This window comes from Callorhinus ursinus, unplaced genomic scaffold (assembly GCF_003265705.2).
Source record: "Callorhinus ursinus isolate GAN/ISIS: 27379988/994484 unplaced genomic scaffold, GSC_fseal_2.0 scaffold77, whole genome shotgun sequence".
In the NCBI taxonomy this organism is placed as follows: domain Eukaryota; kingdom Metazoa; phylum Chordata; class Mammalia; order Carnivora; family Otariidae; genus Callorhinus; species Callorhinus ursinus.
Genome location: NW_027397139.1, coordinates 4,871,972 through 4,885,020, shown reverse-complemented (window position 1 = coordinate 4,885,020; position 13,049 = coordinate 4,871,972). Strand labels below are relative to the sequence as shown.

The following is a 13,049-nucleotide window of genomic DNA, read 5'->3' as shown; positions in this document are numbered from 1 at the left end:
CCCCACCTCCAGGTGACCCCCCCACCCCAGAGACCCTCACCCGCAGGGGGCCCCACCCGAGGAGAACCTGCCCCGCCCCACCCAGCTCCGCACTTCCGCGCGAGAAGAAGGCGGCTCTCCGTCGCCCCCGCTCAGCCGCTCCGGGCAGTGGAGGCTGAGGCCGCACGGCCGTCGGGGCGGCTGAGGGTGGCTCCGATTTCCATTCGGTTGACTCGGACCGCCACCCCTCTGCGGCCTCCATCTTCCAATCTTCCCAACCCTCAAAGTGGAGTCCGCTCACACCTTCCCGCCCCGTCTGTTCTGACCTTGGCTGCGGGGTCTCCGCCAACCCTGGCCCCCAGGCCCTGCCTCTCTGTCGCCTCCAGGGTCGAGGGTCAGGGCGGGAAACCCCCTCGGGAAAGCCCCGGGGAGCAGCTGGGGGACGGGGCGGCGGGAAAGAGGCGGGGGCACCGCTATTTAAGGCGCGTCCCGGGAGAACGGAGGACAGAGCCGGGACCGAGCATGGAGCAGGGTCTCGCCCTCCTGTTTCCCGTCTTCCTGGGGCTCCTCCAGCGAGGCCAGGGTGAGCAAGGGAGGGGGCTCCGTTAGGGCAGTGAGTTTAGAAGAGAGGGGAGGGCTGGGACCGAGGGAAGGCTCGCAGCAGGGCGGTGCGGTGGCTCGGGGAAGGCGCGGAGGACCCTACGGTGGGGGGTCTCGGAGGAGGCCGGGCGAAGGGCAGTAGGGAGAAAGCTCAGGCTGGGGGGTGTGGGGCGGGGACCCGCGGCTGGGGGCGGGGCTGAGAGCGCTGTCTGCCCGCAGGTGGGCCCTTGGAGTTGGAGCCCCCAGACCCCGTGGTGGCAGTGTCCTTGGGCGGGTCGCAGCAGCTCACCTGCCGGCTGGCCTGCGCTGACCACAGGACCCCCTCGGTGCAGTGGCGGGGCCTGGACACGAGCCTGGGCGCCGTGCGGTCGGACGCGGGCAGCAGTGTCCTTTACGTGCGCAATGCGTCCCTGTCCGCGGCCGGCACCCGCGTGTGCGTGGGCTCCTGCGGGACTCTCACCTTCCAGCGGACCGTGCAGCTCCTGGTGTTCGGTGAGCTCCCACCCTTCCCCGCCGCCTGTGCACCTTCCGGGCACCCAGCAACCTTGCCTTACCTCCGTACCAATACCACCTTTTCCTGGAGCCTTCCCAGATGGCCCACCCTGCCCCCCAGCTCAAAGGCTGTATCAGCTCCACCTAAGTCACTCTGCAATCCATTTCTTCCCCTCATCACTCCCCCTCCCCCACCTGACCCCCACGCTTTCTGCTCTGGACCTGTCTCCAGTACTTGACATTCTAGGCACACAAGCCGTGGCTGCTGGGTCTTCCCCTGACCCCACGCACCAGCAGTCCCCACTCACCCCTTGGCCCCACCCCAAGCCCCCTCCTCAGGGCCCAGTACTGACCCTATGGACTCGGCCCGCCCGGCTCACACCCTCTGTCCACAGCATTCCCAGACCAGCTGACTGTCTCCCCAGTAGCCCTGGTGGCCAAGCAGGACCGAGAAGTGGCCTGCACCGCCCATAACATCACACCTGCCAGCCCCGAGGCCCTCTCCTTGTCCCTGCTCCTGGGGGACCAGGAACTGGAGGGGGTGCAGGCCCTGGGCTGGGATGTGGAGGAGGAGCCCCAGCAGGGCGAGGACCAACTGCTTCGGGTAACAGAGCGCTGGCTGCTGCCCCCACTGGAGAAGACCCCCACCCCACTCACCCTCCACTGCCGGGCAACCATGAAACTACCCGGCCAGAACCTGACCCAACAGCGGGCCATTCCAGGTGAGTCTTCGGGGTTCTGGCCAGCCTGCACTCAGTGCCCCCAGGAAGTAGGTAAAGTCCCCCCGCCCAGCTCCTATGAGCCTTGAGGAGTGGGGCCCAGCGGCTCTTCTGGAATCCTGCCTCCCTGTGTCCCAGTCTGGATCGGTCACAATACCCACGGCAGCCGGCAGCCGGCAGCCACAGCGAGGGAATCCCGAATGCCTCCAGCGTGATACCCCTCATAAGTGCATTCGCCCATTCAGCAGGTTAACTGAGCACCTGCCCTGGGCCGGACCCCTGAGATCCTGTGCTGCTTTGCCCACAGTCCTCCAAGGTTTCTACCTCCCTCCGGGTACAAACCCAACTCCTCCCATGTCCACAGCGCCATGAACCACCTGCCCTCACCTCCTCCCTCTCCCCCCATCACTCTGCTCCGGCCGCATGAGCCTCCCAGCTGCTCCTGCGACAGGCCAGGCATGGTGCTACCCCAGGACCTTTACATATGCTCCACCTCCACTGGGAATGCTCTTCCTCCAGCTCTCTCCATTGCTCCCTCACTCACCTTCCCATGAGCCTTCTCCTGACCTGTCTAAAGGGTCAAAGTATCCTTACTACCTCTTACACATGGATATGTACACACACACATATGCACACACACACACGAGCCCTTTCTCCTATTGTATGTTTTTTGACACCTTTTATCAATATATGGCATCCTGCGTTTTCTGCTCATTTGTCCCATTGTCTGTATCCCCTACTGTTGGCTTCACTGAGAAAGGAATATGTCTTGTTTGTGGCTATGTCCCCAGTGGCTAAAACAGTGCCCGGCGCATAGTAGGTATTCAACACATACATTCTGCATGGATGGATGAAACCACGGTGCCCAGCACAGAGTAGGTGCACAATAACGACTTGCTGAATGAACAAATGAAAACATTTAACTTGGGGCTGAGGACACAGTAGGTGCTCGGTTTGTGTCAGACATTATTAATTTAACAAACATGTCTAATGTGGGACAGGCACTGTCCACATCATGAAGCCCCCAGCAACCTCTCACTAAAGAAGCACAAATTCCTTCTCCAGCAGGGCACCCTGAAACTCATGTTAATGCACTTGGGGTCATCAGGGGTGGGGATGGAGCAAGGGAGCTCCCAGGGGACTGGAAGGGGGGGCAGGTAGGGTGCGGTGGGAGGCCAGAGAGGCCACTGGATTTGAAAGACATTTCATGGTCGGATGTATAAATCCCCTCCTGGATCCTGTCTCCCCATCTGTACCACAACGAATGGAGCACCCCTTCCCTTCACCAGGGAGCACCTTCCCCTCTCTCCACTTCCCAGTCCTGTAATTTATAAAATCCGGGACTCACCAACCCTGCACTCTGATCACTCTCCATGGCAACCCCCAGGATGGAAGGCTCTCACCCCCTATACAGTTGAGGAACCTGAGATGCAGACGTTCAGAAGCTCACTCAGAGTGGGGAGGGGACCAAGACAGACCCTGACCCTGCTCCTACCCATTGGGATACCCTTCGATCTGCCCAAGTGGCCCAGGATGGGGCTTCAGCGGTTCTGGTCCAACCCTGTGGTCTAAACGGAGAGACAGGCAGAAGAGGGAGGCTGGGGCAGGAGAAAAACCATCACCCTGTTTTCCAGTCCTGCACAGGCTGACCTCCCCGGAGCCCCCTGTCACGACCTCCGCCGAGGCCACCCCAGAGCTGAGCTCCACCCACAGCTCCGAGAATCCAGGACCCCCACCCGGGAACAGTTCCACCAGGCTCTGCCACCCTGAGATCCGCCAGTCACCAGCAGCAGGGGGTCTGGACCTACTTTGTGAGGCTGTCTGTGGCCCTGGTGTGGCAGTGGGCTGGACCCAGGCCCCCGGGGGTCTAGAAGCTTACCAGAGGTGGGAGGCTGGGGCCCAGGCTTGGCTGAGCGTGCCCCGGGCCGGCTGCAGCCTTGAAGGCTGGTTTCGGTGTCGCCTGGACCCAGGGGGACAGATGGCCAGCCTGTACCTGGTCCCGGAAATCTGTGAGTTCTGTGGGCTGGGGAGGGGTCCGGGGGAGCCTCAGAGGGAGGGAAGCCTGGCATCAAGACCTCAGACAAGGGATGGGCCTGCCCAGCTTCAGTCTTCCCAGTTGTCCAGTGGGCTTCCCTAATGGTGGAAGATTCCAGTTACTTGGCACTGTGAGGACTGCTAATTTCAGAAACTCTAGATTTCAGAGCACTCTGTAAACTCTAACCTGTACAGCCCACAACAGTCTGTAGGATAGAAATAGAATAGAGCCACTTAGGTAATTTCAAATTTTCCAGTAGCCATATTTAGAAATATAAATGAAACATTTTACATTCTTTCCTTTTTTTTTTAACTAAGTCTTCAAAATGTGGTGTGTAATTACACTAACAGCACGTTGCATTTGGACGAGCCATATTTCAAACAGGCATGGTGGGCAGCCAACTCACTTCCAACCATAAGGTCCTATGTACCTTTCAAAAGATCCCCTCCAGAAGTCCTTTGGATATTTCAGCAGTTTTTGTACACTTCAAAAGACACTCTAAACCATGAAGTCTTTTGCAAAATCTCAGGGAACTCAGTAAATGTGGAAGCCCCTAGCAGATTCTGCTGAGCTTCTCCCCCACACCTGCAAAGAGGTGCTCAGGACTCCTGATGCTTCCTTCTCCAGGCTCCCAGACAACACCCCCAGCTCTGTGGACGGGCAGCTTGGTGCTGGGGCTGCTCTTCTTGGTGTTCCTCACCTATCGCCTGTGGAAACGCTGCAGGCCCGCCCAGTGACAACCAAGCCCATCAGCTCCTCTGGGCCCCCTGCCCCACCTGGACGGATTGAGGGGGACTGGCCTGCCTTTCCTTCCACACAGTTGCAACCAGAGGACAATTGCAGGGTTCTGGACCTACATGGTTGAGAGCTGACCATTAGCCCCTTATCCTGATGGCCAGCATCTGAGTTTCCCCTCAGTGGAGCCCCTGAGGACCCCCCCCCCGCAATGGTTCAGAGCTGGAGAATAAAGAGCATCTGGTCTGACCTCAGTGGCTTCTGCGGTGTTACAAGGATGCTGGAATCTTCCACACCGCTCCAGCTACCCTCTGCACTGGGAGACTCCCCCAAGAGATGAGGATGGACAGGACCCCCAACCCCTACTTGGCCAGGGCTGGGGGAAAAGGAGCAACAGGGAGCGTGGGTTCTGCCTGGGGTGGGGAGAACACAGCTTGTACCTTTCCCCGGATGGGGGTACAGCTAAGGAATAACTACAAGTCCTCAAAAGAAGTGGGGAAAGTTGGGGGGGTGGACAAAAGACACAGAAGAAGTGGCTTGTTCAAGGAAAGTTTCTCTCTCTTGGGGTGGCTTGAGAGCTAAGTCGGTGGGGTGGGGGAGAGGTGAGGAGGAGTCTGGAACCAGATCGGCAGAGGAAAGCTGGGGATTCCGCGGCGGGCACTGGGGCGCTGGGGGAGAGTTCAGAACTGCAGAGGCCGTGGTGTGAGAGAGCCCTCTGGCGGTGAGGAAAGGTAACAGCATGGCACGGGGAGCGGGGACCTCGGTGGTCCACTCGTTCGGCGAGCCGTGACAACCCACAGCACACCCCTCACTCAGCCTGGCGGGTGGCTGGCGGGGCAGAGGAGCCCTCTCCCCACGGGGTGATCCACGAACTCAGACGGAGACTGCACGGGGCTGAAGGCCAGACTGGGCACAAAGGCTCGAGGAAAATCAGAAGGCTGGGCAGGGTCGGCGCTCAGTCCCGGAGCTGGAACGATCCCCGCGCATGCGCCGCCTGGCTCCCCAGCTAACCGAGGAGCCTGGTTGCTAGGGGACCATGCTAATGAGGGACTCGTCCATCACCATCGGCTTCCGGCCAAACACCATGCCCTTCCTAGAGAGCCATTTTGGAGTCTGGCAAAATTCAGGTTCCGGGACTAAACTTGGAAAGCTAACCAGCACACGCAAAGAGGAACAGGAGGAAGAATGCCAGTTAGAGCCTGCGGGGGGGGGGGGGGGGGGGGGGGGGGGGGGGTAGCCCGGTCTAGTTATGTGTCAGAGTCTCCAGCGGAATCCGGGCGCCCTCTGCCCTTAACCAAGATGGCCGCCCCGAGGCGCCAGCGCACTGTGGAATACGGCGGCGCTTCCGGTCCCGTTGCCCTCAACGAAGATGGCGGCAGTGGAGAAGCGGCGGCCGGCCGTGGCTCCGGCGGCCAGTTTTGCCGACAGCAGCCGGCCGGCGGCGTCCCGAGCAGCAGCAACGGCCGAGAGTGAGGAGGACTTCCTGCGGCAGGTCGGCGTGACGGAGATGCTGCGCGCGGCCCTGCTGAAGGTGCTGGAGGCGCGGCCCGAGGAGCCGATCGCCTTCCTGGCGCACTACTTCGAGAACATGGGCCTGCGCTCGCCTGCAAACGGCGGCGCCGGGGAGCCCCCAGGCCAGCTCCTGCTGCAGCAGCAGCGCCTGGGCCGCGCTCTGTGGCACCTTCGCCTGGCTCACCACTCCCAGAGGTGCGGGGCCGGGCCGGGCCGGGCCGGGGCGGGGCGGGGCCGCTGCGGACCTGGAGCCCCAGCGTGCTGCCCGCGGGCATGCTGGGCGCTGTAGTCCGCACGCCTCCTGGCGCGGGGTAGACCCGGACCGCGGGGGGGTCCCTGTACTTCTGGCCAGCTCTGTCTTTTGTGATGCCTTTCTGCAGGTGCTGAGTTTCCCCTTGCAGCCCACCCCACTTTTAAAAGCCACGGGGCCCAGAGAGGACCCAAAGTCACAGAGCTAGTCCTCCGAGCCAGGTCCTTCCAAACTAGGTTTTTCTTTAAATACCTTGTTACTGGCGGCGTTGCAACCCCATCCATTAAGCCAGAAAGGGGATATTTACAGGGCTGAGAACAACTCAGTCACCCGAGGCCCGTACCCCCGGAGGCAGCGCCCAGCGGGCAGGAGGGGTGTCCAGAAAGAGGCCTGCTTCACGCACAGGGAAAGGGGCTGCGGGCCCGAGGCGGGCAGGTGCACTGGCCTGGAGGCCATAAAGCTGCCGTGTGGGACCCACAGGCTCCTCAGCCTTCCCGCGGCTGAAGCACGGCGGGAGGGTGGGGATGGCGCCTGCCCCCCCCCCCCCCCCCACAGTTCTGAGCCCACGAAAGGTGATTGAGGAATATGTACTGAATGAATGGTCCACATCAGATGGATCGAGGAGCGTTCTGAATGCAACATCAGCCAGGTGAGGTCATGACTGGATGTGGGTAGGCTGGGCCTTGGCTGGTGGGGAGGGGTCCCTGGAAGCAGAACCTGAGGCAAGCGTTCGTGTGTGGGTAATGTTATAAGGGAGTGCTCCCAGAGAACCCAGGAAGGGAGAGGAAACCAAGTAAGGGAACATTCCAGCCTGATCACCAGGGGATTCCCCCCTGTGCTTCCAGCACCTGCCCACCTTTCGGCAGCCCTCCCAAGAGAGTCACAGCACAGGCCGTAAGGACAGCACTGGGAAGCTGGGGCGGGATCTCAGGTATGGGAAGGGGTGTGGAGGGTGGGAATCTGAGCAGAGCATCCATGTGCGCTGAAGGTCGAGCTGCTGGGTTCGCAGGGGCAAGGGTGGGAAAGAAGTATGCAGAGACAGTCCTAGGTCGTCCATGGGGCTGTCCACTGAGATGGGGGGTCGCTGATTTGGGGGAAGTGTCCAGGGTTGCTTGGGGACTCTTAAGTCGGGCGGCTGGGAGAACCTTGCAGTTGGAGGGTGGACAGGTGGCTCTGCAAGTGGGACAGGAAGTTGTCAGCCAGGAGGGGTTGTGAAGGCCTCAGGAGAACCGAGAAAAGCCCGGGACCCAGCCCTGAGGAGCCCCAGCCTCAGAGAACCCACAAAAAAGCATGATCAGGCCAACCAGACATGAAGGAGGGAACTAGAAGAGAATGGCATCATGGAACATCTTCCAAAGGGGAAAAGTCGTCAGTGGCTGGGCCGCCATGTACCGTTGTTCAGGCCAAGCACTGCACGAGCCACTCACCTATAGACAGTCACAAATGGAGATATGTCTATGAGGGCTTTTTGCAGTTTCTTCCTAATCCACACAGAGGCACCCTGTGGGCTGCCGCAGTCCTGTATCCAATGGCCCATAGATGAGGGCTGACAAGTGTCTCTTGGATTTAGGGCTGTAATTATGGCCTGTGGCAGCTGTAACCAATTATCACGAGCTTGGTGGCTTAAAACAACAGAAATGTGGGGCACCTGGCTGACTGGGTTGGTAGAGGGTGCGACTCTTGATCTCAGGGTTGTAAGTTCAAGCCCCACGTTGTGTGTAGAAATTACTTAAAAATCTTTAAAAAGGTGGGGGGGGAGAGAAATTTATTCTCTCACAGTTCTGGAGGCTGAAAGTCTGAAATCAAGCTGTCACAAGGCTGCCCTCCCTCCGGGGGCTCCAGGGTTGGGTCCCTCCTGCCTCTCCCAGCTCCTGGGGTCTCCAGATGTCCCTCGGCGTGCGGCCACATCACTCCAGTGCCTGCCTGTGTCCTCCTCTGTGTCTCTGTGTCTTCTTCTTTCTCTTCTAAGGACTCTTGGATTTAGGGCTACCTCATCACATCTCCAGATCCTGAACAAATTACATCTGCAAAGACCCTATTTCCAAATAAGGTCACCCTCACAGGTTCCAGATAGACATGCATCTTGGGGGGGACTCGGCTCACTGCACTGCAGGGGTGTTGGAGCCGTGGGTTGGAGGCACTTTGGAGCTGGAGGGGCACAGAGAGTGGAGTGAATAGGGGAGTGGCGGGCGCCACCTGCTCTCCCCAGAGACGGAGCCAGTGGCTAGCTCAAAAGACAGAGTCCCCGTCAGGAGCCCCTGGACCTAGCCTGAGGGGCCAAAAGCGGAAGCCAGGCCAGGCAAGTGCCAGTGTGGAAAGCAGGTGTCCCGTCTGACGTGGAGTGGCTGACTGGGCCACCTTGGAGCTGTTCTTGAGGGCCTCATCAGCATGAAAGATTTGGGGAGAAGTCATCCACAATTCCTTTTCTCTGTTTTGTGCGGATCACAAGTGTTGGTCTCCGGGAGGGACTGGAGATGGTGGCCGCAGGTGCAATCGACCCTGCCAGCCTCAAGGCCCCAAGGGCACAAAAACCATGTCTGTGGGACTTGCTGAGGGCTGCATGGTCACTAAGGGGTGGATACAGAGTCCGATCTGGACAGTGTGGCCCCCTCACCCCCAAGGCCTCTGAGCTGCCACAATGCTAGTAGTAACAGCCAGAGTGCCCTTCCTGCAGGCCCCCCTGAGCTGGGAAAACCTTCGAAAGGGCATCCCCAAGTCCAGGTTCCTCAGCTCAGTCTGGGCCAGGCCCTCCTGGGCACTGTAGGGTGTTGAGCAGCCTCCTTGGCCCCCACCTGCCCCCCAAGTGATAACACCCAAAAGTGCCCCCAGATCTCACCAAGAGTCACCCCCATGGAGAACCCCTGGTCTGAAGTGAAATGTTTCCATGTCTCCAGAAATATTCTATACACTCTCACATAGGTATTATTTAAGCAAATGCTCACTCTAGTGCTCTGGGTAGGAGCTGATATGGTGGAGCCCTCCGTGCCCAGTCCCCGCGTCACAAACAGGGAAGCCAAGTCCCAGAGCCCGGCGATCCCGTGGACAGAGCAGGTGCTCCCTGGTGGCCGCTGGGAACTGTGTGCGGGTCCCTGGGAGCTGCAGACCCGCGGCCAGCAGCCTAGAGGTTGGATGTCACCTTCCTCAGCGTCTTTCCTGTCAGCTCCGATCTTGTAGGGCTGTGATTACTCCTCTGTGTGTCTTCCTGCCCCGTGAGGCCAGGAGTGTAAGACAAACAGCAGCCCACTGAGTCCCGCCCTGGTCACAGCTAACGCTGAGTGCAGGAGGGACCCCTCCACATGCCAGGCCCTGTCTTAAGTACTTGGCTCACGAGAACCCTGAGAGGCAGGGATGGGGACCCTCGCTCTCCAGTGATCAGAACTCAAGCGTAGGTCCAGGTGGGGTCCAGGGACAGAGCTATGCTCCCAGAAGGCGCTCGGTGAACATGGGAACCAAACGGCACGGGGGTCTTGCCCGCCAGGCCCCAGCCTCTAGAGAGGAGGGAATTCGCTCACCTGGAGGGCAGACCAGGTTGCTGGAGAAGAGGCATCGTGGTCCAGAGTTGGATGAATCGTGGACCATGTTTGTATCAGGACAAGCTGTGTCACGTGGCAGTAACAGCTCTGAGACCTCGGTGGCCCCAACACAAAGGACTGCTTCCCGAAGCACGAGGCAGAGGCCGAGGGGGCTGCACTCACACACGCGCTGGGAGTTTACCCAAGCATGGCAATGGGGAGTGGATCCCAGGGACTCACTGTAGCTCTCACAACTTGCCTCGGAAGTGGACCACGTGTGGCTTCCACGCCCATCTCTTGGCGGAACCAAGTCCTGTGGCTCATCCTCACTTCAGAGGGGTGGCCAGCCTTCAGGAGGCCCCCCAGTCCTCACCTCCCACATCAGATGGGGCCGGCCTGCACCCCCATCGGGAATGGCGGCATGGTGGGCGGTGGCCTCTGTGTCCCATCCTGGGGCACAGCCGTTGTGTGGGGAGGGCTCTGGAGACACCATGGGCTTGGGATGGAGGCCCAGGCATCCGCGCCTTCAGAGGATGGGCAGACCCTGAGCCACTGCCTCGGTGGTCTATCAACGTCTGCTGCCATCTTAGGCCGCTGGGTTTGGGGTGATTTGTTACGCAGGATGGGTAGTTGACAGAGCACTAGTGACCGCCGCGTGTGTTCACAGCAGACCTCCCCGCTTCCTGGTGAAGGGAATTAACGTTCAGAGTTCCTGCAGAGAGTTGGTTTGAGGCATCAGCCAGATACTGCAGGTGACGGGGGAGATAGCAGGAGGGAGCGCCCGAGGAGCTGCCCAGCTCTGGTCTCACTGACCACCAGTCCCAGCACATTGCAAGGGCCCAACGAATGAGAAGAAAAAGGGGTTTATAGCCAGACGGACTGAGAGCTGAGTCCCAGCTGGGAGGGAGACACCCGCAGGCTACTGTTCTTATATCTCTGGGCCACGGTTTCCTCCTCTGATGCACAGAGCTCGCTGGGTCAGCACATGCATCCATAAGCCCCACACAGACTGGACATTTGCAGTGTGCTAGCCCGCGTGTACCAGGCTCAACTGCTTGCTGGCCCACGGAAAGGTGAGACAGTGTGCCCAGGTCACACAGGAGGTGAATGGAGCCACGTGGGCCTGCCTTCACCGTGGAGCCGAGCTCCCAGAAAGGATTGGCTCACCCCCTCCTCTCTGGGACCCTTGGCCCGACCGTGAGCCCCCAACGAGCCTCACTACCTATTGGTCATGGTGGAAATGCTAAAGGGCCACCAGCCGTGCTAGTGCTGGGCTACCAGCCACCCAGGCTCACCCTGCAGCCCACACTTAACCACCATGCTCCCCAAATCTGCTCGTGAAGCTCACAGCACAGCCAGGCCATGTAGTAGAGCCTCGGGCTCTTCTTGGGCAAAGAATCATGCGTGCCTCATAGCAGATAGCAAGGAAGGCAGACTTTCCCATAGAAGAACAGGTCGTATTTTTGGTTTTGTGGGTCAATCCCTGTTGCAACCATTCGGCTCTGCCTTTGCAGCAGGAAAGCAACCCTGAGCGGCATGTCAGTGCCGGATAAGACCGTGTGCCAATAAAACTTTATTTACAAACCAGGCAGTGGGCCGGATATGACCCATGGGTGTGGTTTGCTGACTCCCGGCCAGTGTGAAATGAGTTAATGCACATTAAATGCCAGGAGTGACCACCCCATAAGTGTGAGTGGCATGGTTGGGGGGCAGTGGGAGAGCCCCGTGGGGCAATGCCCACTGGCCAACTCAGCAGATGTTTATAGAGCACCTGCTGTGTGCAGGCCATGTTCTAGGCACTGGGGGCTGTACATAAACTCCCTGATGTGTGCTCCTGGGCTGACGTTCTGAAGGACATGAAACTTCATCCTGAGGACATCTTACACTAAAATGGCGGTAACTGCCGTGAAGAAAAAGAGGAGGCGGGGGTGGGGGTGGCATTGAAAAGGTGACACTTGAGCAAAGACTGGGAGGAGCTGGAGGAGCCATGGGGAGACCTGGGGGAAGGGCACTCCAGGCAAAGGACACAGCCTGTGCAAAGGCCCCGGGGCTGGCGGACGGGCGAGGGGGCCGTGGGCTGTGCGAGGCTCTGCCCATATGGCTCAACGCTCCCGTCCTCCTACAGGACGGCCTTCAACAACAACGTCAGCGTGGCCTATGAGTGCCTGAGCGCCAGTGGGCGCAAGAAGAAGCCGGGGCTGGACGGGCGCACCTACAGTGAGCTTCTCAAACGCATCTGCCGGGACGGGGAAGCCCCTGAGGAGGTCGTGGCGCCGCTGCTGCACAAGATCCAGTGCCGGGACCACGAGGCCGTGCCGCTGGACGTGTTCCGCGCCGGCATGCTCACCTGCTTCGTGCTGCTGGAGTTCGTGGCACGGGCCAGCGCCCTCTACCAGCTGCTGGAGGACCCCGCCCTGGCTGTGGCCGACCGACGCGTGGGCCAGGCGGTGCTGGACACCCTGGAGGGGGCCCTGCAGGCCAGCGATGGAGGTGCTGTGCCCGCCCGCTACCTGGAGGCTGGCTCACGCCTGGGCCCCGACAGCCTGGCACTGGCCATGGACCGCGCCCTGGTGGCTCGGCGGCCCAGCTCCCCGATGACCCGGGAGGAGTTCCTGGAGAAGGCTGCTGCTCTCTTCATCGCCAAGGTCAAGCCGGTGGCCTGAGCGTCCCCACCCCCGTCCCCCACACACCTTGCCTGCCCCTCCTCCACCTACACAGCTGGGGGTGGTAGCCACCTGCTCCTGGGCAGAACACGGGTCTGGGACCAGGACTGGACAGTCCCTGCATGCAGGGGGGTCCTCCCCACACCCACCTTCCGACCTGGAATCATGCCCCAGTCCCTTTAGAGGGGAAGCCAGGGGTCCCAGGAAGTGGGCACACCCTCCCCGCACCCCCGCAAAGGGCCCTCTCTCCTCGGAGTAATAAAGTCTGTTCTCCAGGCTGACCTGGAGTGTGTGTCTGCTCCCCTACCCCCTCCCCCCCCCCCTCCCCCGTCTGCTCCCCTACCCCCCCCCCCCCCCCCTCCCCGTGTCTCCTCCCCCCCCCCGTCCCGTGTCTGCTCCCCCACCCCGTCCGTGTCTGCTCCCCCACCCCGTCCGTGTCTGCTCCCCCACCCCGTCCCGTGTCTGCTCCCCCACCCCGTCCCGTGTCTGCTCCCCACCCCGTCCCGTGTCTGCTCCCCCACCCCGTCCCGTGTCTGCTCCCCCACCCCGTCC

At 60.6% G+C, this 13,049-nt stretch overlaps 2 protein-coding genes across 3 annotated transcripts; both read left to right on the top strand.

Annotated features, from left to right (window-relative positions):
- The first annotated feature begins 193 nt into the window (after positions 1-193).
- On the top strand, positions 194-4,814 carry MADCAM1 (mucosal vascular addressin cell adhesion molecule 1). Of its 2 annotated transcripts, none has more exons than XM_025861366.2 (5): positions 194-562; positions 799-1,071; positions 1,497-1,793; positions 3,425-3,799; positions 4,453-4,814. In XM_025861366.2, the coding sequence occupies exons 1-5, from the start codon at positions 502-504 to the stop codon at positions 4,560-4,562; spliced, it is 1,116 nt and encodes a 371-aa protein (XP_025717151.1). In that variant the 5' UTR covers positions 194-501; the 3' UTR covers positions 4,563-4,814. The 2 variants fall into 2 exon arrangements, with proteins under 2 accessions (XP_025717151.1, XP_025717150.1); XM_025861365.2 differs by having other exon boundaries at positions 1,467-1,793.
- Positions 4,815-5,900: 1,086 nt separating this feature from the next.
- Positions 5,901-12,778, top strand: TPGS1 (tubulin polyglutamylase complex subunit 1). The gene is made up of 2 exons (XM_025861462.2): positions 5,901-6,267; positions 11,960-12,778. The coding sequence occupies exons 1-2, from the start codon at positions 5,930-5,932 to the stop codon at positions 12,495-12,497; spliced, it is 876 nt and encodes a 291-aa protein (XP_025717247.1). The 5' UTR covers positions 5,901-5,929; the 3' UTR covers positions 12,498-12,778.
- Positions 12,779-13,049: the final 271 nt, after the last annotated feature.

Coding starts and splice junctions, on each gene's coding strand:
- MADCAM1 (XM_025861365.2), top strand. CDS start 502: ATGGAGCAGGGTCTCGCCCTCCTGTTTCCCGTCTTCCTGGGGCTCCTC. Junction 1,072..1,466: donor CGTGCAGCTCCTGGTGTTCG/GTGAGCTCCCAC, acceptor CTCTGTCCACAG/CATTCCCAGACCAGCTGACT. Junction 1,794..3,424: donor CCAACAGCGGGCCATTCCAG/GTGAGTCTTCGG, acceptor CCTGTTTTCCAG/TCCTGCACAGGCTGACCTCC.
- TPGS1 (XM_025861462.2), top strand. CDS start 5,930: ATGGCGGCAGTGGAGAAGCGGCGGCCGGCCGTGGCTCCGGCGGCCAGT. Junction 6,268..11,959: donor CTGGCTCACCACTCCCAGAG/GTGCGGGGCCGG, acceptor GTCCTCCTACAG/GACGGCCTTCAACAACAACG.